Source organism: Neopsephotus bourkii, unplaced genomic scaffold (assembly GCF_033783945.1).
Source record: "Neopsephotus bourkii isolate Nb327-2 ecotype Australia unplaced genomic scaffold, CSIRO-AGI_Nbou_v1 NB_1183, whole genome shotgun sequence".
Lineage (NCBI taxonomy): Eukaryota > Metazoa > Chordata > Aves > Psittaciformes > Psittacidae > Neopsephotus > Neopsephotus bourkii.
In genome coordinates this window covers 3,482,902-3,506,599 of record NW_026901668.1, presented here as the reverse complement: position 1 = coordinate 3,506,599, position 23,698 = coordinate 3,482,902, and the positions used below count along the sequence as shown (strand labels likewise).

At 42.3% G+C, this 23,698-nt stretch overlaps 1 protein-coding gene across 21 annotated transcripts in view; it reads right to left on the bottom strand.

Annotated features, from left to right (window-relative positions):
• The window catches only part of MICAL3 (microtubule associated monooxygenase, calponin and LIM domain containing 3), a 186,742-nt gene that overhangs the window by 21,220 nt on the left and 141,824 nt on the right, over positions 1-23,698 (bottom strand). For 13 of the 21 annotated variants that reach the window (XM_061363936.1, XM_061363939.1, XM_061363935.1 and 10 more), the window contains 11 exons: positions 22,621-22,710; positions 19,551-19,688; positions 17,365-17,427; positions 14,154-14,255; positions 13,363-13,494; positions 11,870-11,961; positions 8,419-10,288; positions 7,381-7,475; positions 3,826-3,876; positions 1,833-1,940; positions 988-1,081 (listed from right to left, as the gene is read on the bottom strand). In XM_061363936.1, the coding sequence (XP_061219920.1) occupies positions 988-1,081; positions 1,833-1,940; positions 3,826-3,876; positions 7,381-7,475; positions 8,419-10,288; positions 11,870-11,961; positions 13,363-13,494; positions 14,154-14,255; positions 17,365-17,427; positions 19,551-19,688; positions 22,621-22,710 (2,835 nt within the window). The remainder of the gene's footprint in view (positions 1-987; positions 1,082-1,832; positions 1,941-3,825; positions 3,877-7,380; positions 7,476-8,418; positions 10,289-11,869; positions 11,962-13,362; positions 13,495-14,153; positions 14,256-17,364; positions 17,428-19,550; positions 19,689-22,620; positions 22,711-23,698) is intronic. The other 8 variants (XM_061363943.1, XM_061363955.1, XM_061363941.1 and 5 more) reach the window with 7 other exon arrangements.

Below are 23,698 nucleotides of genomic sequence, written 5' to 3'. Positions count from 1 at the left end.
CCACACCTGTAGTGCCTATTTGCTTTGGCAACCACTCAGTCCTGCTGCTTTGGCATATCCTTATAAAGCATCAAACATACCTAATCCTGGCTGAGCAGTAATGGGCGGGAAGTCAAAACAGACTTTTCCTCTGGTGAACCTTCACTGCTTAATCAAGTTCCATCTTCACAGGCACAGCAGTGGCTCTTCGATGCAGCAATAAGCTAAAACATTTTCCAAACACCCATTCCACTTCTACCATTTCTGGTACATAACCCTGGGCCTGCCAGGTATATGCACACTGCATTTGCCTGTTGGATATCTGACTCCTTGCAATTGAAGATTTTTTTTCTCCAAATCTCTGGACTGCTATCAGCACTATCTGAACGAAGTACTCCTCCACTCATATGCCTGCCAGATCAAATGATACTTGTTTAATTTCAAGTACATATATAATTTCTTTAACAGCTTCACATGGATACCTTTCAGTACACGTGTGCATTTCTGCTCTGCACAGTTCTGTCAGAAGTAGCCAGTGTGCTGGGCTGTGCAGTGAGGAAGATGTTCTGTGATGGTCCCTTGTAAGGACACTACCTTGATAATCCAACACAACAGAGAAAGCACACACAATTTCATAGTTACTTTCTTAACAAAGAAGGTGGGTTTTCTTACTGTGACAGCTTTATGTGAGTTGCAGCTAGGAAATCCCTGCAATTTTCCAGTAATATGCAGAAATAGTCAGACAGCCATTATTAATAGTTGAAGAATTTCCTCATAAGCCTCAGGCAAAGACAAGCAAACTAAGTCTCTGCCATCAGGGAAGTCCCAGAATCAGAAGAAACACGGGAAAAACAAGGCTTCAAAAAGACAGTAGAAAGGGGAGAATGGATTCACATTGGACTTTAGGCTATAAAGGTCCAATTGCCTCTAAAATCCAAGCAGCTATGGACTACTGCACAAGCACTTGAGAAGAAAACATTAAAAAGCAAACCAAGTTCTGATGGATACCTGCTTCTCCCCGAAGGGCCTTCTCCACAGCAACCCCTCTCTCCTCGAGTTGCCTCTGCTTCTCTTCCACTTGTTCAAGTTGCCGCTGGATGATCTGTTCAGAGAAGAATGGAGCAGAATCTCAGCAACAGCAATTCTCCTGTTCTGTCTGCAGCACTCATCCAGCACCATGTGACTTCAGTCAAATTGGCCTTTTCAAAAACAAGTGGTTGTATTCAACAATACACTGCTGTAAAAGCTAACTGTTTCAAAAGCTAGCATCATGGTCCCCCCAGTAACAACATTCTATCCCTTAATTTTGAAAACACCTTGGTACTCACTTATTTACTACAACTCCAATGACATTCCTAAACTCTGAAGTGAAAGGTGATGCTATCCAGTCAGCTGAGCCCTTACCTTGAGTTTTAAACAAATTCCATCACCAGTAGATGATGCCACCTGTTTTCCAACAGATTCTCTGTTGGAGAATGAATTAAAGACTCATTTGGTAACACTTCACGGAGCAGCGTAATCTAGCAAAGCAGTGATAGATGCAGTTTCATCAGGTTTTATCTGACTGCCACTGTTCCATCAGTGCATGATGCTTCACTCCTCTCCAGCTAGAAAGGTATTATGGTCATTATTTTTCTCACTGTAAAACTATCATGGCAGGTTTCAGCCATTCTTCCCATCTCTGTGATATTGTATCAACATTAAAAGAAGGAGTAGGAGCAGGGACACTCATGTAGAAATAAAGGAAAGTTCTGTCTCTGGATCTTCTTCTGGCACACTCAGAGAAATGTCAAGATCATGGTGCTTTCACATACAGTTAACTGTCTGCTACTACAAGAAGACTGTGACACTACCTGAGCTCTATGTAACCTCTTTAGCTCCTCTTGCTTGGCTTGTCTACGGGCAGCTTTCTGTACTCGCCGGGTCAGCTTGGCATTCAGTTCCTCTTCTGTGTAGGCTCTCTGAAGGAAGGAAAACCAGAGGCAGATTTTATATGCATGGTCAGAGGTATTGGGGGAGGGATGACCATTTTCTTTTCCAAAATCTCAGAAGGGAGGTGTTCTGTCTTTACCATGGCTGTGTCAAAAGTCAAGCTTCTGTAGGCAAAGGTGTTCACAGTGCAGTGAGCAACAATTTCAGGGGCAAATCGGGAGTGAAAAAGCATATAAGCCAACTGCAAAGCTGTGATTTCGTATAATATCCCACCTCTGACTTCCACTGCTATGAAACATCTCCCCAAAGTTCAAATCAATTTTTACTCAATTTCTCAACAGGTTTAGCCAAATGGATTTAGTTAAATAAATGAGTGCCATATAGAGGGGTCACCTTGATCTCATTTTAAAAGAGGGAAAAGGCATGTCTACGTAAACAGTTACAGCAGTATAAGCTAAGAAATTATTTTAGACTAGGGTAGCTGGACCAGTATTCCCCTCTCCCTATTTTACTCTGGAGCAAGAACATTCACAGTTGGAAGTTATACTGGTAAAACTGGTAAAAATTACCTGTGTAAATTTGTGCAACTTTTCTATGAATCAAGAAGGCAGAAAGACATTTGAAAGCTGAATGACATTCTGGTGTGAGATGGGAAATCCCATCTCAAGAGCAACCGCACAAAACTGGCTGTTGTAAAACAGACCAAAGAATCCCTAAAGTAAAATTAGACTATTACAACACCAGAAGCCATCCAAAAGAAGAAAGGCTATGTCTATTGCCTTATATTTATGCCTTCCATTTATAGAAATAGAAAGGTGTTTCTTCCTTCTCTCTTTTTCTCAGCGAAACTAGTTTAAAAATAAGTCTTTTAAAACATTACTGAAATGGGGTTTAATATCTTTTCAGGCATACTAGTTGGTTGCATTGCAGTCTAGGAAGGCTTCCTCTCACAGACTTTTAAGAGTGTCAAAGAAACTTCACAACTGCATTAAGTGTACAGTGAAGAAAAGAGCTCTCCTCCCACGTACACGTATATAAGCTTTAAGCACATGTAAGCTGTGGAGAGATGTCTTCTGCTTCTGGGAAGAGATCTTCTCCATGGACAATCAACTTTAAGGACAAAATGTTAAGATAGACCACCCTGAAATTTGCTTTACTTACAATACTGCCACATTGGTCAGTCTATCTCTGGTTCATTGTTCTTAGTGAATAGAGTTTAAGGCAGGACTGTTAAAAACCCCTTAGATAGGTGGTTAGCCCCTCAGATAGGTGGTTAGCCACCACCATTATTAAAGCTCCAAAAGGTTAACGCTTTATTCTCTCTTTTTTCAAATACACAAAATCCACAGTGATACCCAAATCAGAAGGTAAAGTGACAGAGGCTGTGACTTTCCTATTGCATGTAATACTGTTGTGACTGTGAAGACAGGACAATAAGAATTTCAGAAAGCAACAACACTCCTGAAACAGAAATGCAACTTCTGTCTTGATTTTAGCTGGATACAGAATTTCCCTAGGATTCCAATGAACTCAATGATTTTGAAGGATGCTGATTGAAGTGTGGTAATTCACTTGAACTCATAGTCTAAGTATTAAAAAAAGAATGTGCATACATATTCAATTGCCTTAAAACCTAATTTGTTCTGAAGCTCAAAGATCATCCACATCGTTCTGTACAGTGGTGCACTGACAATGGCATGCATTCTAACCAGACAGAGCTTAATTTGGAGCCTAATGCATTCTGGTAGACAACCTCTACAAAGAATTTGCTGCCCATGTCTGCTAACATCTCACGCATGCACAGTCAATGATCGTGATTGTTAGTGCACATGTGATGGGTAGCTATGGATTCAGTGGGTTAATATAGGGACATGCAATGCAACAATGGCCAACTAGTGGGAATGGAGACACTACCTTTGACGAATATGATCTCTTGAATGCCAAGGCGTGTGGTACATAGATCGACTTTAAAGGGGGAATGGTAAAGGGAAACAAAAATAAACGTACAAAATGAAGCAAAATCAGTTCAACATTGAAAACAGATGCACAGTAATAAAACAAAGCTGATTTTTAATGAAACATAAAATTGTGCAAATGCTGAACGTGACCCAGACTGATAAAGCACAATGGAACTTCTGTCTGCAAAATCAAGTTTCTAGCACTTTCCTCAAGGCAATTAGCTTTGGCAGACTCTCTGAAGATATAGTCAACTAGAAAATACCTTCTTCTAGAGGAATTATTTGGCCTTTATCTACCCACAGTTTTAATGTCCACTGACCAACTCTGTGCACATACAAAATTTTGGCATTGGCTTTGGACTAATGGCTTATGCTGGGGCATGTTTGGTCTGAACTGGCTCAACAAACCATGTATTACTCTGTTACACAACTCTCCAGTTACAATCTCACTGAGAACCTCTTCCAGGAGTTGTGTTTAAATCAGAGTTTTAAATTATCTCTTCTTCATAGAAATGATCATTTGCATTTGGCTAACATCATTAATCTTCCTCACTGCTTTGTGACAGCGAAAACACCAGATGGGCTCAGAGTGAGTTATGTGCCCTACAGAAACAGAATCTCCCTGTCTAAAAGGAGAGCCTCTGGAGCCACACTTACGAGAAGGATGAGAAAAGGATGATAAATCACTAGCTTCTCTATCCAAGGACATTCTTCACCACCCTGTAATACCTTAAGTAAACTACTTAGCATTTACGAGAAAGGTAAACTTCCCTTGTATCATGGAAGTACAGGGGTCATTGTGCCATTCTGGGCAAACAGACAGCATTTTGCATTTTTATACTCAATTAACTGAAACCACTGACAAATAAAAAGCCATAGAGCAACTTCAGCATGTATGCAAACCTCAGTAAAAGCAAGCTACCTGCGGCAGTAATACACGTGCCCAATCACAGTACCACAATTGTACAGGAACAACACCACACACACACAATGACAAACACCTATAAATACAAGACCCACGGGGCATTTACATTAGGAATTCTTTACAAGATGCTTCTCTTGAAAGACACAACATTAAACAACACTGAATTAATTCACTGCTGATCACAAAGAACAGGCTAAACAAGAGCACATTTTCTGGGAAGCAAGCTCACTACAGTTACCAAAAAAGCAACACAAGCAGAATTTCAGTTTAGAGAAGGGGTTCACATAAAAGTTATGTGGCACAAGGAAAAAATTCTTATCCATATAAGTAGCAGGCAGTTCATAATAGCCCAAATATAACCCTTGCATCCCACCAGTACAAACCCGGTTTTGCCAGTCTCAAAGTTCAGTTACATTTCTTTTGACAGCAAGGCATTCCAGTGTTTGCATGTATATTTACATCCTTGGACAGGAGGCAATAAAACGAGGTTAAGTGGAGTTCTCAGATTTGTTTCCTCAAAATAAATTAACTCTTAAAACTATTCTTTAGAAAGTAGGCAGATGCTGAGCAAATAAATTGCTAATGGAACTTCAGCAACAGCAAATGGGAAGAAAAGAGACACCACCACACCCTTAACAGAGCTGGTGAGATACTTCAAGTATTAGGACCTGAGGCATCTGCCACTTCTATCCCCTCCAATGCAAAAGCCATTTTAAATCAAAGTAGCTCAGCACAGGAAGAAAATGATTGTCAAGGTATACTGAAGTCTGAAAACAAGCATGGACCTCACTGAAGCCCTGCTTCCTCCTAGAGGAGCTTAAAAGGCAGAACATCAACTCTAGCTTTTATCTGAACCCCCTGTATTGTGTATCTGTCCTTTGGTAGCCACAGGTACCTCATTCTTCTGCATCTCTTGGAAAATGCAGAATTTCTCATGAAATGCCTTGAGTGCATGCAAGGAGGGATGGAAGGGGGAGAGAAGAAAGGGAGTAAAATAAAAACAAAATTATCTTCCTCTCAGAATAGGTCTAGATCAACCACAGAGAGAGATTAGAAGAGGTAAGTAAACACAGCAACTACTTCATTAACTCCTTCCACCACCTTAAGTTCATTAGTTATTCTAGCTCATTCCACTATATATACATAGAAAGCACTCCCTGTATCACTTATATTTACAGTACTTCCATACCTTTGCCATCTGAGCCAAATACCAACTAGAACCTGCCATGTGAGAGTGATTTGTACATAACTGGGTGATAGGCTTGAGACAGGAGGCACAGACCACTGCACCTGTAACGTCTCAGAGGTTCTCCCAGAATATTTTTTAACATGTGAAGCACGCACCACCAGGAAAGGATGGGGAAACACATTTTTCATTCGTCAGTACCAGAAGAGCCTTTGTGTTCTGTGGAGTCAACAGAATACCTACTTATTCCTCCAAACCTTGCAAACACTGTCTAGCAGGGCTTAGAAGCTCTCAGGAATGAAAGAAGGGCTCTTCCCTGTTAATAATGATTGAGCAGTACCTTACGTGTCTCTCTTACTTTTGCACTAATAGTGCCATCCTGGAATTGAAATGAATAGTTTAAAAGCAACTGATTTTGGCACTTTGGGAAGGTGATTTTCCTCTACTCTGCTCTCTTGAGTTTCACGTAGAGTGAAACTGGCTAGAAAGCCATTGATACGTCTTACAGTATGACATTATAGCACTAGCTAGGAAGGTTGGTCAGAAACAAGAACAGCTCTCAGAAGAAGCAGAGTTAATACCACACCACACTGGAATGACAACACCAGGCCAAGATCAACTGTGTATTTCAGCTTAACAGTTGCTATCTACGCACACAGACAAGTGGAAATAATCAGCAATGGACTCTATGATCTTAAAGGTCTTTTCCAACCTAAATGATCCCAAGTCCTCAAAGAAAGCAGGGTCAAAATGGAAGAAAGAGCTGATGGCTCATCTTTTCTCCAAAAAGAGAAGGTACCAATTCAGACTACGCATTCTCTTCTTCCAGGAAAAACAAGAAAACCTGCATGAGCTGAAGAACAGCAGCCTATAGCTTACCTCTTAGTTGATGATCTGTCTTTATGCTCTTGATATATGCAAAAATACATTCCTATCTTTAGTTTGCTTGGAATTCTACCACTTCAAGCTCTCAGAGAGGCTAGTAAGCAACACCCTAAAATCAACCTTTAACAAAAAGTGAGAACTGTCTCATTATTATCTTTTTGCCATAATATCAGAGCCAGTGAAATTTTATCTTCTGACAATAAATGTGTGTTTTCTGTAGATCATGGGCATGGTCACAACAGGGACAAAATACACTATTCTGATTACAGTATTTGTTGTAAAATAATGTCATAGTGAGACAACAGATCCTTCTTATAACAACAGCAGAACTGCAATTGTGAAACCAAGTGAAACCGACTTATTGTAGGCAGAACAGCCAGCCAACTTATAGAAAAGCCTGTTCCATGGAAAAAACAGTAAAACCAACAAAATCATCCAAGTTTCTGATGTGGTTCTTTAAGCCTCTGATCTGCACAATGCCAGAACCATCTCAAATGTGTTTCCCATCTGCCTACCTCTCGCTTGGATTTCTGGGAGGAGCGTTCCAGAATATCATCACTGGAGAGGTCGGAGTCCTCTGAGAAACTCAGGTGTTGACGGAGCTGCAAATCTGAGAAGCCGGGAATGAAAAAGGGAAGTTAGAGAACTGGTGACCATTCTTTCTGTAAACATTTCAGAACTCAGCTACAAGTTGTCTGACTGAGCTTCAGAAATACTCCGTCCTTTTACGGCAGTCTCAGTTGCTTTGCCTGCGACTGCAGAGCTACCAGAGAAGCACCTATCCATAAAATGATCAATATTAGTGAGAAGCTTTAGTTTAAGAAAGCATCACTTTCTGCAAATGCTGTTAAAAATAACGGTCATGATTCTCTCTTTGTACTGTATCAATGCTCTTACGATATACAGAGTGCTTGGATGACAGCAGCTGGCACCATTTTGCGTATTTCTACAGGGCCAGGGAAATGTAACATGCTCACTTTTGATTGCATTTATGGCTAACTTATTCACTGTATCACAAGTTGCCATTAAACATCTCCATTTGCCCCTGATGGCACGTGAGAGATATATATGAGGTCACAGAATCCCCACTTCACAGATCAGCAGACAGTTGCCAGATCACTGAGAACACAGCAGTAACTGCATCTCTGCAGTCTTTAGCATTCACGGAGCCAGACTGAAAGAAAGAACAGATCACCCAAAGAAAAGATGATGAACAGAGTTACAATAGAGATGAAATGTCACAAACAACTGATTACAACAAACAGCGCTTAGTTCTCAAGCCAGTCTAAGGCAGAAAACAGATATGCCTTGTATACCTCAAGAGCGAAGCTTTTATTTAAGGATCTATTTTTTTTTCAGTGGCCTATCAACTACTTTTGTCAATATGCAAACATGCAGTTCTAGTCACTCGCACTCTTCCTGATCTGCCCATTTGTCGCTGGGAAGCAGTGTCATTCAGCACAGCAGCTCAATGACAAAGTAAGCCAAACATACTGTCAAGGATACCCAGCTGTACAAAAAGTACACAGTGCGGAGGCATAGATCTATTATACCTGCAGCTATAATCAGTGGAGAAGCTTTGTGCTTGCCAGAATCCACAGTGGCACTACTTGAGGGAGTACTTGGGCAGGATTTGTCATCAGTTTTTTTCTTCTTGTCTTTCTTATACCCAGAGAAAACAGACTTCCACAATGACCTAGGCTTTGCTGCTTCCTCTGTCCCGCCACTAGATTTGTCAGAAAGCCTGCTGTCATTTTTGGATTTCTTCTCCTTTTTGTTCTTACGAGGGGAGAAAAGAGAACTTCTTTTTTTACTCTTCCCACTGGAGCCCTCTGAAGAGGTGACAGACCCTTCAGGTCCAGCCATTTCAGCAGCAGGAGTAGAGAACTTCTCACTAGCACCATCATGCTTTCGTGTTGATCCCTCTGCTATTTTCAAAGCCAGATGCTTTGGAGAGTCATAAAACAACTCTTTGGTCTTCAAGGGCATAGAAGATGCCTTTCTTGCCCTTGTGGTCCCAGCAGCAGCAGCTGCAGCCATCTCCATATCTTTCATCTTACACAACTGTTTAGCCATGGCATCCCGCAGTGCTTGGCTCTTGACAGACTTCTCTCTGGCTCTCATTCTTTCTTCAGCAAGCTCCTTGGCCTCCACAGAGATCTCAGGCAACGCTCGCTTCTTCTGGTTAACCCCTCCTTCCATTGAGGGTGGGCCACCATTTTCTTTGACCAAAGGCAAAAGGCGTGGTTTCTCTGGCCTTGGCCTACTGGTAGGAGGTGTAAAGAACTTCTCATGAAGGCTTGAGTCCTCTGTCCTGTCATCATACGTGTCTTCTACATCATCAGCAAACGGAATCTCATCCACACTCTCTGCAAAAGACTTCCGCACATCGTCTTTTTCGGCCTGGGTTGGCTCTTTGGCAGCAGAGGTCGGCTCATGGCGTGGGGGAACAGGAGGTGTTGATGCTGGTGTTGGAGGTGACCTGGCTTCAACCTCGTTCTGCCAGACTGCTTGATGCCTCTTTCTACGCAAAGTGGCTGGTTCTTCACCCTGAGGAGGCGGTGGTGGCGGACTTGATGGAGGAGTAAGCATAGTAGAGTCAGAAGTGTTGAAGCTCTGGCTAGCCATAGTTCTCATGTTAGATGAGCTCTCCTGAAGGCCAAGTCCAGAACTGCTGGATACATCTCTTACTTCACTGGAACTCCTTAGCTCTTTTTCTGATGGAGATTTTGGAGTCAGAAGAGAAATCTGCTCATTTTCTAACTTGGACAATCCCTGTCTTCTTGGGGCAGGCTGGGGTTTTACAAGATGGATCCTTTCATCCCCTGAAATCTTCTGGCTATTAAAAGTCTTCAGAGGAGTTGTCTCAAGGGCAGATACATTAAAGTTTGTCTCTGAGCGTTTGTTTCTGTCTACTGGGGTGAGCCCTAAGCTCCTCCGGATTTCAGCACTCTTCATCCAGAACTCTTCTACAAGATTACTCCTTTTCAGGGCTTCTTCTGCAGTAGTAGGGCTCCCCAGTTTTTCCACCTCACTATCCTGGCCCCTGAAGACTAGTTTGGCTAAAGGAGTAGACGTTAAGGCTGGGACAGGTTGGAAGCATACTGGAGGCTCCACTGGGGATGGAATGGATGTTTCAGCAGAAGGCAAAGGCTGGGAACAGATAGGCGTTTGAGCAGATGTTGCAGATGAAGACAGTGCTGGTGATGCTGGCTGAGACTCTGCCAATGATGTAGATGCAATGGCTTCTGGTGATGCAACTGGCTGGGATAACACTGGTGATGGTGGTATCAGAGGGCTTCTAACTTTCCTGTCTTTGGGAATTTCATCCTTTGGTCCTTCAAGAAGGAAAGGCTCAGGAAAGAAGCGTGCCTCTGGCGATTTTATTGCACGGGATACTTCAGCCAGGGGAACTTTTACATCCTACAAAAAATGAAATCCAGAAATATAGTCAGTGGGCACATCAGAATACTGGTTTTATTTTGTTTATTTGTTTTTGTTTTTTCTCTTCCCCTCTTTTAACAAAGTGAGCAATAGGTAAACCATCCAAGTATCAAAATACGAAAACCCCCACAGGTAGAATCCCATGCGCAGGCCTGGAACATCACTTAGGATTTCTCATCAGGTATCATTCTTTTTGCTGCCCTGATGTAAAAACTGTCCTCTGTAGATGTCAACAAGGGAAATTTAATTTTTGGATTACAAACAGTAACCTAAACTCCAGAATTCTGTTTCTATCTGTTTCCTGCTCTCCCTCTGAATCTCCAACTCTGTGTATTGTGGTAGTGCCTCAACTCAGACAGATTTGATGCAAGTCTCTCTGGCTCTCATCAATATAGCACTTTCTGCTGGCTAGCATCTGCTGTAATGTTTGCTTAAAGCAGGGGGTGCTTTCTCTGATAAGAGTAAATTAAGCTGTAATTTCCTTGCCCCATAATGGTCTTACAAGTCTTGGTTTTCATCTCCTATATCTAGATTACCATATTACTCAGTAGCACAATTCACTGACTCCTCTTACTGAGTTCTGGTATTATTCTTTCCAATGGCATCTTTTCTACCAGCTTGCTTTTGGGTGTAGACAGTTTGGTGCACTGGACACATAAGCACTAGAGCATAAACCTACCTATCTGTGTACTTATATGACACATATTAAACACCCAGGTCTTGAGTACAGCATTTAGGCACTGTCCTGATATAAAAAATAACTATGTCTACTAGAATCATTAGATACTGCTGAATAGAGAAAACAAAAAATCCAACCCCTTATTTTTAACAGAAAGTGAATGTTGTCAGTGATTGCTGTCAGCAAACCAGGTTTATCCCATAATGTGTCCATTGTAAAAGTAAACTGGTTTATGACAAAACTCTCTAAGATAAAGTCTGCTCCTTCAGTAATTCATTAAAAACAAACACCTGGGAGGGAGAAATTTGGACATTTTAAGGGTCATGTACTTCCTGATCTGAAACACCAGTAGCTGGAAACCCATTTGCATGTGGACTCCAGGGCTGACAACATGACGGTACATCATTCATATGTCTCACATCCCTAAGCTGAACTATGTGGTTACTCTGGAAGAAATATGCATTGCTTTAACTACTACTAAGTAATACAAATATAATACTGAATTGCAACTATACAGAATCTGCTTTTAGTAAAGAAAAGACAGCCAAACAAGGACAAACTGGAAACACCTTGCTTATGGCTCCCCTTGTTCATCCTATCTCTTGTTAAGTGCACAATGAAATGAAAATACCCTGCAGAGCTCTTTCTAGGGCTTTGTGATGGGAACTTGCGTGACTGTGACAGAGCCTCTACACACTGAAGATAGTAAATTATTATTTTTTTAAGTCTACATGAAGTCAGATTTTAAGATGATCAACACAAATTATAGAAACAGGAAAGGAGGAAAGCCCACTGCTGTTAGCCCTCATTGGTTTATCCAGCAAACTCTTCTACTGAACTACAGATAGTAAGCAGAAAACTCCACAGATTCCCTTTCTTACCTCTGCTTGTTTTGCTTTGGGACTTTCAGCTGGAGACAGAGGAAGAACAGTGTCACCAGGTGACTGGATAGGGATGGATGGCTTGCATGGATCTAGGGAAAGCAAAAATGTTTCCAAGCACACATGATACTGCTAATATTATTTTCTTTTTTAGTGTTACACACAGCAAACAGTGACAAATTTCTCAGCTCTTTATAAACTCTAGATTGGACATCTGGAACATAGAAAAAAAAAAAAAAACCACAAAAAATGGCACAAGCTTTTGAACATAAAAACTTCAATCAGGAAAAGCAGTTGGATGCTTTCTCACACTTTAGGAAGCTACAGTTAATGTATTCAGAACATTCTTCTCAAAACGTTAATGTAAGCACATGCCTTGCCACTTAGAGTAGTGAGATGGTGCAAACAGAATCATAAAATCATAAAATAGTTAGGACTGGAAAGGACCTTAAGATCATCTAGTTCCAACACCCCTGCCATGGGCAGGGACCCCTCACGCTAAACCATATCACCCAAGGCCTCGTCCAACGTGGCCTTGAGCACTGCCAGGGATGCAGCATTCACAACTTCCCTGGGCAACCCATTCCAGTGCCTCACCACCCTCACAGGAAAGAATTTCCTCCTTACATCCAATCTGAACTTCCCCTGTTTAAGTTTTAACCTATTACCCTTTGTCCTATTACTACAGTCCCTAATGAAGAGTCCATCCCCAGCATCCCTATAAGCCCCCTTCAGATACTGGAAGGCTGCTATGAGGTCTCCACGCAGCCTTCTCTTCTCCACGCTGAACAGCCCCAACTTTCTCAGCCTATCTTCATACAGGAGGTGCTCGAGTCCCCTGATCATCCTCGTGGCCCTCCTCTGGACTTGTTCCAACAGTTTCATGTCCTTCTTATGCTGAAGACACCAGAACTGCACACAATACTCCAGGTGAGGTCTCACAAGAGCAGAGTAAAGGGGCAGGGTCACCTCCTTCGACCTGCTGGTCACGCTCCTTTTGATGCAGCCCAGGATACGGTTGGCTTTCTGGGCTGCAAGCGCACACTGAAGCCGGCTCATGCTCATTTTCTCATCAACCAGCACCCCCAAGTCCTTCTCCACAGGGCTGCTCTGAATCTCTTCTCTGCCCAGCCTGTAGCTGTGCCTGGGATTGTTCTGACCCAGGTGCAGGACCTTGCACTTGTCATGGTTAAACTTCATGAGGTTGGCATCAGCCCACCTCACAAGCGTGTCAAGGTCCCTCTGGATGGCATTCCTTCCCTCCAGCATATCAACCAAACCACACAGCTTGGTGTCATCGGCAAACTTGCTGAGGGCGCACTCAATCCCACCGTCTATGTCAGCGAGGAAGATGTTAAACAAGACCGGTCCAAACACCGATCCCTGAGTAACACCACTTGTTACTGGAGACTGTGTTCTCTTAAATCTAATAAATGTATAGACTACCTCAAATGCAACTAGAATCATTCAAACATTGATGGGAAAGCTATTACCTTCTGCCACACTGTAAGAAGCACCTTCTGCTTCCTCTTCATCTTCTTCATCTTCAGAGACTTTTAGTTCTGGCTCTTTTGTGCCACCTTGATGTAAGCGAAACTCTGCTTCTGCATCAGATGGGATATCATCTGATCATGGGTGGAAAAAAGGGAGAAAAAAATCCAAGAAATATTGGATACAAGTCCATCAGGACATCTCTTTATTACCCAAAAGTCTTTCATAATCCTTTCCTCCTGTTCACATGCTGCTAATCCCTTTCAAAACATGAAACGTTTCAATCCCTTTTTCATGTGCTAATTGGAGTCATTTAAGCAGTAAATGATGGACTATTAGTATAAATACCTAAATTAGTAATTGAAGTCACACATTAATGGTTTTCTGGCAAATTTTCCATGTTTCCTGGCATATGCAGATCATTTTACACTAGCAAGGGAAGACTTTCTGCATAACATTGTGGGCTTTTCACAAATTTACTTCTGTTTCTGTTATTCAGCAGGATTAGTACTGAATATGGATACAAAGCATGCCTTCTAGTTAGCAGATGGTGAGAGGACATAAGAGATTTGTCCTAAAACACACAGCATTGAGGTTCTTCTGTTTCTTTTTGTCCTTCACTCCTAGCTCCCTCTTGACTATTTGAAACAACCCCCCTACATCCCTGAAAATAAGATCAGGTTTGACAAAAGATCATACAAAGTATGATCACAAATACCCTCATACAAAGTATTTTCTGCCAATAAAATTCTGCTCACACAACAGGTTTAAACGATGCACAGTGGCACCCTACCGTCATCCAGCTCTGCACCCGTGTCTCCCTCTTCACCTGCCTGCCCTTCTGTGTCTGCAGGCTCTGTGCCCAGCTCATCCTCCACATCATCCTCACACGGAGCTAGAATATATTCAAATATTGAGGAAAAAAGGAGAGAAAAAAGACACTATACAGTGAAAGGCACTGCACCAACACTTTATAGTGGAGATATTCATTAACTTCTGCCAAAACAAGAAATCCTGAAATGTGTCACCTTGAAAGACATCTATGGTGAAATGACACTTCCAGACTCCAACAAATCAAGGAATGCCCTTCCCTGGGGAGCCTCCAAGGTATTTGCACTTAAAGCATCCAGGGCTTTTCTGAGCAACAAGCCTTGTCCAAAATCAAACAAGGAGACTGGGAGGACATTAAACCACAATGAAGTTTACTGTTCTTCCAGGAAGATTATTATTTTCTTTACCACAGCAGAACAGTCGCCATCACTTTACAGCATATGCGTATTGGGTGAAAACTGGAATTTCACAATGTACCACAACTGTTCACCTTAAAATTGAATCAGGCTTTTGGGGTGTAAGTCAGAGAGAGAGTCTACCTCTGTGATAGATCATTATTACATTTGGAAACTGTTTAATTCTGTGCAGGGCCTGAGACACTTGTTATGCTGTACAAGTAACTAGGATGTAAGTTCAGACATTTAAAGTGAATAAAAAGATACATTCAAAACTTCCAGTTACAGATCAGAATTTGATTTGCTGAGTTAAAATAAAGAAAAGATTCTTGAGCTTATAACTCTGAAAAGGGCATCTGACATTACTCCTTGTGACAGGGATTCAATCACAAGAGGAGAGAGAAGACTGGGGGGGGCTGAATTTCATTATTAAATAATACTTTTTAAAAACCGTAAACCTTCTGACACCTTGTCCCATCTCATGCTATGCATGATTTTGCTTAACTTTTGTTTGTTAAGCAGTTTCATAAAACAATTTAAACAAACAAAAAAAGTGAGCACTTCCAGGGGTTGGTTTTTTTTTTTTGCGTAGTAGAGTCAGTCAACTACATTTTTAGATTGTGCAGTGAGTTAGCATCAATTCGTGTTCAACAACATGCAGACATTTAACTCTGTTGTGTATCCTATTGCAAATGCATACACAGCGTGTATTATTAGGCACGATGTTTGCTAATTATGCACATAGGATATGGTCCTGTAACAATGATAACAGACAGATTTATAACATTCTTTGTTGCACCTATATGAGTAAACTAAGCAGTGGAAATCTCTAGACCTGAATGCATACAGTGTCATGCTATCATCTTTAGGGCTCCTGGCATGTCTCCCAGCAGTTGGCTCCCATGGTAGGGTGAGAGGCTGTTTCCAACAGGCAGTCCAGATGCAGCCTCCTGATTCTGTAGCCGTATGGGAATGATTCATGCTGCACCAGCTTTCTCCTGCATCAGGGAATAGGCCCTGATCCTTTTTGTTTACTAGTGACAATGTGAAATGGTTGGAACCATTTATATGCTTAGCATTGCTAATTAGGAGAATCTTGAAAACAAACCAACCCTCCCTAAAACTGAGGTCTTCCAGCTTCTCCTCTAATACAGGTTTCTGTTTATTTCAAAACACAGCCTTCAGTGGCTGGTTTGTCTTCTTCCTTCAACCAGAGAATTTATCTTTCCCATGCTTTTCCCCTTGTAGTACTAAAACAGATAAACATATGGGCTACTTTATTTTGTCAACTACTGTGAAAAGGCAGTTACTCTTACATGTGATAAAGCACTGGCCTATTCCCTTACATCAGAGGCTTATAAAATTCAGAATGTTATGGATGTGGAGCATAGGAGACTGAATCATATGGCAAAGGCTGGACTGCCCAGAAGGGCATTTACAAATCTACTGAACAAACCAGTGCCCCAGTCTGATTGTTGCTTAGGTATACAGTAGCTTATGTTATTTTGGAAAGAACAATGTCATGGGATGGTTTTATGGTAGCAGCAAATATGAGTACTTGCAAAAGTATAATTCTGATGTTAGGAATATCTGATACCACTATGTGTATGTGTGTCTTCAGATCCAGAAACCATGAACTGACATGGGACATACAAGGAATGTTGGAGAGAGGGGAGAAAGTTCTTGAATAGGTTGGTACACAAAACTTCACAGATGATTACAGAGGCATAGATAAATAACAACTTGGTGCAAGGGTGGATCCCACTGAGGGACATGGAGAGTTTGCAGGTGGCTCGTTATACTATACATATACTGCGCATATACGTATCTGCAGTGAGGAAAAGGAGCAAGAGGCCAAAAGCTGTCACACCATAACTCAGAAGCTATACACTATGGCAGCCAGAAACTTGGATCAGCACTTGGTTTGTATCAGCTAGCAGCTGTGAGCAGACTGCATCATGTGCAGACATCTTGTAAACACTGCTGCCTTTGCAAAGCAGCAGCAGAAGCAAAGGTCTATAGGCAAGCTAGCTATTCTGATGTACCAAAGCAACTCAGCTGCAGATCAACTACCCAGCCACAACCTACTGCTATTCCACTGGTTTTAACGCCTTCACTGCTTTACACAAATTTGCACCCTTACGCTAATCCCAGAATCTTCATGCTCATTGGTTTTGTAATGGAGCTTAGAGGACCACATAAAAAAGGCAGCTGAGCTCTACCATCCTCCCACTTTCCTGAGGCTTTCGTAAATAACGTGAACCCCAAGTCAAAGGAGACATAAAAGCCATCGCTATTCCCAAAGAGCCCAGCTTCAACCGTGTTCTTCTTTCTGTTTACTTCACCAGGTAACTACAGTTTGCAGTTGCTAGAGAACTGCAATTGCTTTAAATGTTCTCTGTCAATCATTCAACTGCAAGAAAGCCCCATGTTCTTTTAGTCAAGGAGCTAGGGAAAGAATAAACAGTCCAGTCTCCAGTTTACAAAGCAAATCGAAGCACTCAACTAGAGTCTTCTTTCTACATTATTACTCCCAAGATAACCTCTCTGTCTGGCCTGCCTTCAGGAGGGTTACATGGTTGAGGTCATGCAAGAATGGACTATCTGAGCAAGGCGTGCATGCACACTCCCCCTTCCTCCCTCCCTCTGTGTCCAGTCATGCAGTAGCGACAGGGCCATAAGTTCCAGGGTTAAAGTACCAGCTCAGCTGCTGAAGGCATGGAGAAGAGACGGGCAGGGTTATTGTGCATTGGAATACATAGAACATCACCAAACTACCTCCAGGGACCGTCTCCAGCCACGCCTGTACCGCCTCATGGCGTACGGAGGGAAGGTCGGATGCTGAATTTAAAAAACAATAAATTGTAAGAAATCAAAATTAGACCATCAGCAAGTGTCTAAAACAGAAGAGTGACAGAGGGAAACTTCAGTAGCAAACACAGGAATAAAACCTACGAGATGTTAAAACAACAGATTCCAGGCTTGGGATTTAAGTGGAGAGAACACACTCAGAGACCTACTCTTTTTCTAGGAGCTGTAATGTTAGAGGAAGTAGAGATGGCAAAGTGAAACGGGTTGCTGCACTGCTGTACTCCACTTGAAACTCTGCAGAGGGGGGAAACTAAGAGATGAAAGAGCTGAGCAATAAGAGAAGGGCAGTCCTAACAGGCATCCCAGAGCCTCTGCTCCCAGGTGCGAATGCCAGCAGGCGAGGAAGAACACCCAAAGCAGAATGAGAGTATCTTCATGCTATCCCAGGCTTTCACAACAAACCCCATCGCCACTGCTGCAGAAAGTCTCTCCAAACATCTTGTATCACAAAATACAGCTCACCCAGGAATAAATTTGTCTATTAAATTCAGGCTGAAAACTTACAGCATATCCACAAGTAGATGGGTATGGGGCATAAAGTGACAGCACTTTGAAAAACCAAACTGCTGCTACACCTGCATACACCTGTACTGTTGTATGGCAAAGTAACTCAAGCAGCTAATGGATCAATCAGGATTGTCCCAGTTTGCTCCAGTTTTAGGGGAAGGCAAGGAAATACTGCCTTTCCTCCCAGAAGAAGTTGGAAATACCACAAAATCTATTTTGGGAGAATCGTATTTCTCTGGTTGCTGCACCAATACACTATGGAAAGTTTAGAAAATACAAATGGAAAGAAAAAATTAGACCCTAGTGATGCAGACCCTCAAGCAGAAGCTAAAGTAACCTTAATTGTAGTAAGCTTAAGAAACATTAAGCAACTACATCAGAATACTGAATGTTACAGACAGTTGACCTTTGCCTGTTTTGTGGTTGCAGTGGGAAGGAAACATCCATCTCTTATTTGTACGGAGGAGATTTCACACCGGAAAATCCCAGTGCATTCTACAAATTGCAATTATAAGCATAGACAAACTGATCTGTAACAAGTTGGATCAGGGTTAAAAGACCAAGCCAAACATCTACAACTATGAGGAAGAGATAACTATCTGGAACAGAATATGACCAGGCAACGTGAGGTAAAGCCCTAGGCTTTTTTAATAGAGAGCCGTCACTTAACTTAATTTCACATCTGCTGTAAAAGTATGCTTCCCCCAGCATACTTACTGCCTCTGCAATTCTGGCACAATGATCACAGACTGAGAGAAGAGAACAGCACGGTTCACCAACTGCATGGTTAAGTCTAGGCTTCTGCACAGGCAAAGCACCTACGATAATGTTGTGGTTTAACCGCAGAAGACAACTAAGGACACATACTTACCTTAAGACACACTGTAATACAGTCTAGAATAAGTTTAGCAGGGACTGCTGGAAGGTGCTTACAAGAGAACGAGACTACTGGCATTTTCCCCTTCCAAAGTTTAAGTAACTGGCAACTCAAAAAGGTCACACCTCACTTCAGAAAACAGGTATACTGTCATATCTTAAACACATGGAGTCAAAACCACCACTGATCACATTTGCAAGCTCTTTGAATCCCATCATTCCCTGCTAATAACAGACACAGTTACACTTTGAAAAGCAGCAGCAGAGAATTATGCTCAATAAAGAACCTGACTCTGTTCAGTCTTTGCAGTAGTAGCCACACAACAAAGTCCTTCAGCTTTCCCTAAAGAAGCACAGAGCCCTCACTGCCACAAAACCCGCAGCTATCCCTAAAGCCACTGAGGGCTAATTGCCAGCACTATCAAATCCCGTGTGTAATGACGAAAAATGCGATGAAGTCAAAACAGGCAGACAATGGGTCAAAAGAAGTCACACCACCAAGGAGATGAGAAAGCAGTCACTTTAAGCAGACACGGACCTGAAAAGCAAACTGTTTAACCAAGTGTAATTTCAGCGTAATTTGGAAGTAGTTCCTTTCAACCACTGCTGCCCCTGCTGAAGGACACTGCTCTTGAAGGGCGCAGAAGCAACAGTTAAACAGCTGCAACTGTGATCCAGGAACCGGTGGTGTGGGGCTCAGGGGAGATTACCTCTGGAGGTGGAGGACTTTGAGGTTGGGACCATTTTTTCCTCCTCCTCTTTTTCACGGATGTGTGTCCAGTGCACATCTGCCAGGATCTCCAGAGGATCAACCGGATTTACAATCTGCTCCAGTCTAAGGTTTCCAGCTAGCGTGAGGAGGGCATGGCATACCAGGTTGTAGGCACGGTGCATGAAGGACAGGGAGGAAAAGGTGGGAGAACAGTGGAAAGGAAAGGTAACACATCAGAGGAAAGGAAATAAGAAAAGAAGAGAAAATATTACTGGCTAAGATCAGTGTGCAAGACAGGCAGAAAAAAAGGCTCAGCATCGTGTGTGCACGCATACACCAATACAGCACTCCTCATACTTCCCATCAAAGCTGAATAATGCCATTCCAAAGGCAGAGAGATGCTATTAAAAACATCATTGTAGATCCTCTCTATTGCAAGCAGCTTTGCTGAAATGAAAGACATTCTCTGGGTGTCCAACAGTACACGGTATGTAAGTACCAATTTATCAGATTTCCAGGTCCTTCAGCCTGTTCATTACGATTATCGTCAAAACCATCTTGCTGTTAAAGGGACAACCTGCATTGTAGTTTGATGCACCAAAATGAGAAGTCTCTCATCCCCTACTATAAAGTTAAGTACTCCTTTGTATCCTGGGTATGTATTCCTTTGTGAATTCAATTACACGATGTATCTCAGAGTTTCAGTTCTGTGTGCACATGCATATACAGACAAGGGCATACACTTACTTTAGCAATTCAAACACTTTTGTTTACTCCTGTTTTGTACTGACTTGCTCAGGGTAAATTGCTTTTTTGAAGAGTAACAGCATTTTCATTAGGACTGAGCAGCGCTCCCACTTCCCCAGAAGAGGATTCCTGTTACACAGATTAATTTGTTTAAAAGAAATTGCATTACTCCTCAATTATGTGCATACACAAAGCTCAGCTACCTATGGTGTGTCTAAAGGAATAAAGGGCACTGAAAACAACCGATAAGCAGCTTGTTCAACTGCTCAGCATGCCCTCATTCTACAGGGAACAGGTGTTCAGCACCTGTAGGAGTGGTCTTCAAAAGGCAATGACTTATCCTGAAAGGAAAACGCCCACTTACTTTATAAAGTAGGAAGTCAATTTTCACAACAGCTGGATTACCGCTGAGTAGGGCAAAACCCCGTTTCAGCAGTTAAGAACCTCAAAAGCAGTTAGGTGCACTAGTTTTGAAGGAAACAAGAACCATTAGCAGCATTTAAAGGTCACACTCATTTCTTGCTGTCTCGTTTTAACGAAGTTCCTCTCCCCCAGCCATGTTTTCCCCAGACATGACATGGTGTTTGGGACTTCCATTTCAGGAATACCTATGTGTGAGATTTGGCATTAAAACTGCAAAAGAAAAAGGCAGAAGGAACTGCAGGAAGGACAGAATTACCAGCCGGTTAATCAAGGGGAAAAGGGTCCAGACGCACAAACTCAAATGCAGAGTGGGATTCTCAATTTAGGCAAGTATTTAGCAATTTTGCATCTCTGTTGCCTCATCAGAGAGTTCTCTTATCAATTAGCACAACCACATGGTCTACCAGAGCTACTGGACATCCTGCAGGAACAGGAACCTGGGCTTTTCTCACTCTGTACCAAAGCACTCGCATGCAGGCCCCAAGATGAGTAGAGTTAGCATTTGCATCGCCACACAAAAGTTTCTGTTAAAGGGTTTAGATTTGCCAGCAATGGCTGAGAAGTATATAGTCCTCAGCAAGGCTTGGAAAGAGCAGGTCCCACATGATCTGCATGTTTTAAAATGGATTTCTCTGGGATTTAGACCAGCGTAAGGTACACACCTTCAGTTACTCCACAAGTCTCTGGACAGAGGCCTGAGGCTGTCCTGATTAGGATATGGGTCCTTCTCACCTTTTCCAGTAAATAAATAGCAGCACAGGCAGCCAGGAAGGACTGCTGCTTGGCTGACAGACAAACCTGTTTCCTTGAGGCCTAAATGCTTGGGAATTTCAAGTGACACCTGGCATGGCCTTCCCTCTCAAGGACTCCGGCTAAGCTCTGCAGGAAGCTGGACATTAATTGCACTCATATTGAAAGGTAGCTTTCCCCTAAGGGGAACTTGAGTTATGCTCTTTAGCCATCTTACTGATACTTCTCATTCTTACCATCAGAAGAGTTAAATAGGTAAAAATTGTAAAACCTCTTCCTTTTTTTTTTTTTCTTAATTAAACAAAAAAAAAAAGAAAAGGTCATAAGCTAAGCTATAGTTGTTACAACCATAAGCTGCGAAATACGCAATCCGAGAACTGCATATGCCCTCTTACCTTCAGGAAGGCATTTGGGTTTTCCACTCATGCCTTCTGGTTCTAATGAACCACATTGAGGGAATAAGGGATTAGCAAACTATTAGGACCAAGTGCTTCAAAATAAACAACCATGAAAAATGAAGTGCAAGAGCATTGTGGAAACTAACACAACCAGTCAGACTGGAACATCAGGTTCATTTTGTGCCCATTATACGACTGCTTGAAAAATCTTGAGGGATCACCACAGCTTGGTCAGCTTCCCCACCAGACTCTCCCCAGAGACACACATTCAACAAAGGACAACAACAAAAAAGCAAGTTTGCTGACAAAAGCAATACATAGGCAGCGCTTCTAATGTGTCCATGTGTCTGACTTATCGCATGGGTTCAATTAGCCTGTGTGTATGGAACTAATCTGGAACTCCCAAAGATGTGGGGGTCACTGTTCATGCATATTACAGCAGCAGAATGTCCAGGCTTTCTAGATATCCTGAGGTGCCTGGCAGCTTTATCTTTTTCCTAAAACCAGTGGCAGTGTCAGACCTGGTATATGGCACTTTGTCCAGGAGATGAAGATGACAACAGCTACAGAACCAGTTTCTAAGGAGTTGGTAAAGCAATTAAATAAACCACAAAGACAACAGCTACAGAACCAGTTTGTAGGGAGCTGGTAAAGCAATTAAATAAACCACAAACTCCTCATGTGGGACCTGCTCTTTAAAACATTTCCCCCTCCTCTGGGGAAATGGAAGTGGAGATTGTATACGGGTACCTTTAAATGTACCCGTGTCCTCTTCATTTGAAAGACGTTGAAGCCAGAGGCCTTGCTGCAGCTCGCTCTCCCAAGGGCAATACTCCCCCTCTACAGCAGAGGGAACCACACATCCATATATAACACCAGACACGCATGTACACACACAAGCGACAGAGAAAAAGAGAGAAAGGACAGAATCAGACAGAGACACAGTCTGGAAACCCAGTAGCTTCCCATACTCCCACTGTATTCAATGTGTCTGACAGGAAAACCGCTTGAATGAAACAATGCCCATGGTTTAGCAGACTAAACACACAACATGCACGTTACCATACTTAAAAAGCAGTCTTCACTTCCACAGACTTCAGTTACGGAGATACAGATCCTATGTTGAAAAAGTAGCCAAGCAGCCTGCTGAGCTCATGAACAAAACTGCTGCTAAGACAGAAAAACTGGACCTCTGCTTGCATTAGGCAGCCAAAGACCTTCACAAAGAAGCTCTTTGGAGTCTACTAGTCTTGACAAAAAGGAAACGTGAGTACAAAGACAAGATCAGCGAGAAATTTGGCATGGTGGTGAAACACTGGAAACATGTCTATTCTTAGCACAAAATCTGCATTTTGATGACTGAGACAAACACAGGGGAAGGAGTCTTTCCCTAAGATTTTTCCACAGAAATCCCTCTGAGCTAAATAGGAACCACCTGAATTCCCTGATTTTCAAGACCATCTGGAAACTAAGGAGAGCTACAAGCAGCTTCTTCTGGATGCCCTAATGACAGTTACAGTGGCACTACCCCTTAGTGAGGCACTCTGCAAGACTGAAAACACTGCTTCCACAATGCTTCCAGCTCCTGCTGCCAGAGAACAACGGGCACATTCAAAACCAATTCCCAATAATAATAAAAAACAGCAATAAAACAATAGTACCACAAAGCTGTGAATTGCACATGTTGGCATGGTGTGTGGGAAGCATATTGTGTTGGTACTAGTGCTGTAACTGCCCTGTGGGCAAAGATGTGTTTTCAGAATGATCCACCTAAAGTTTTCATTGACAGTTACTCCCTCAGAAGTCAAAGCAATAAAGAAGTGAAAGA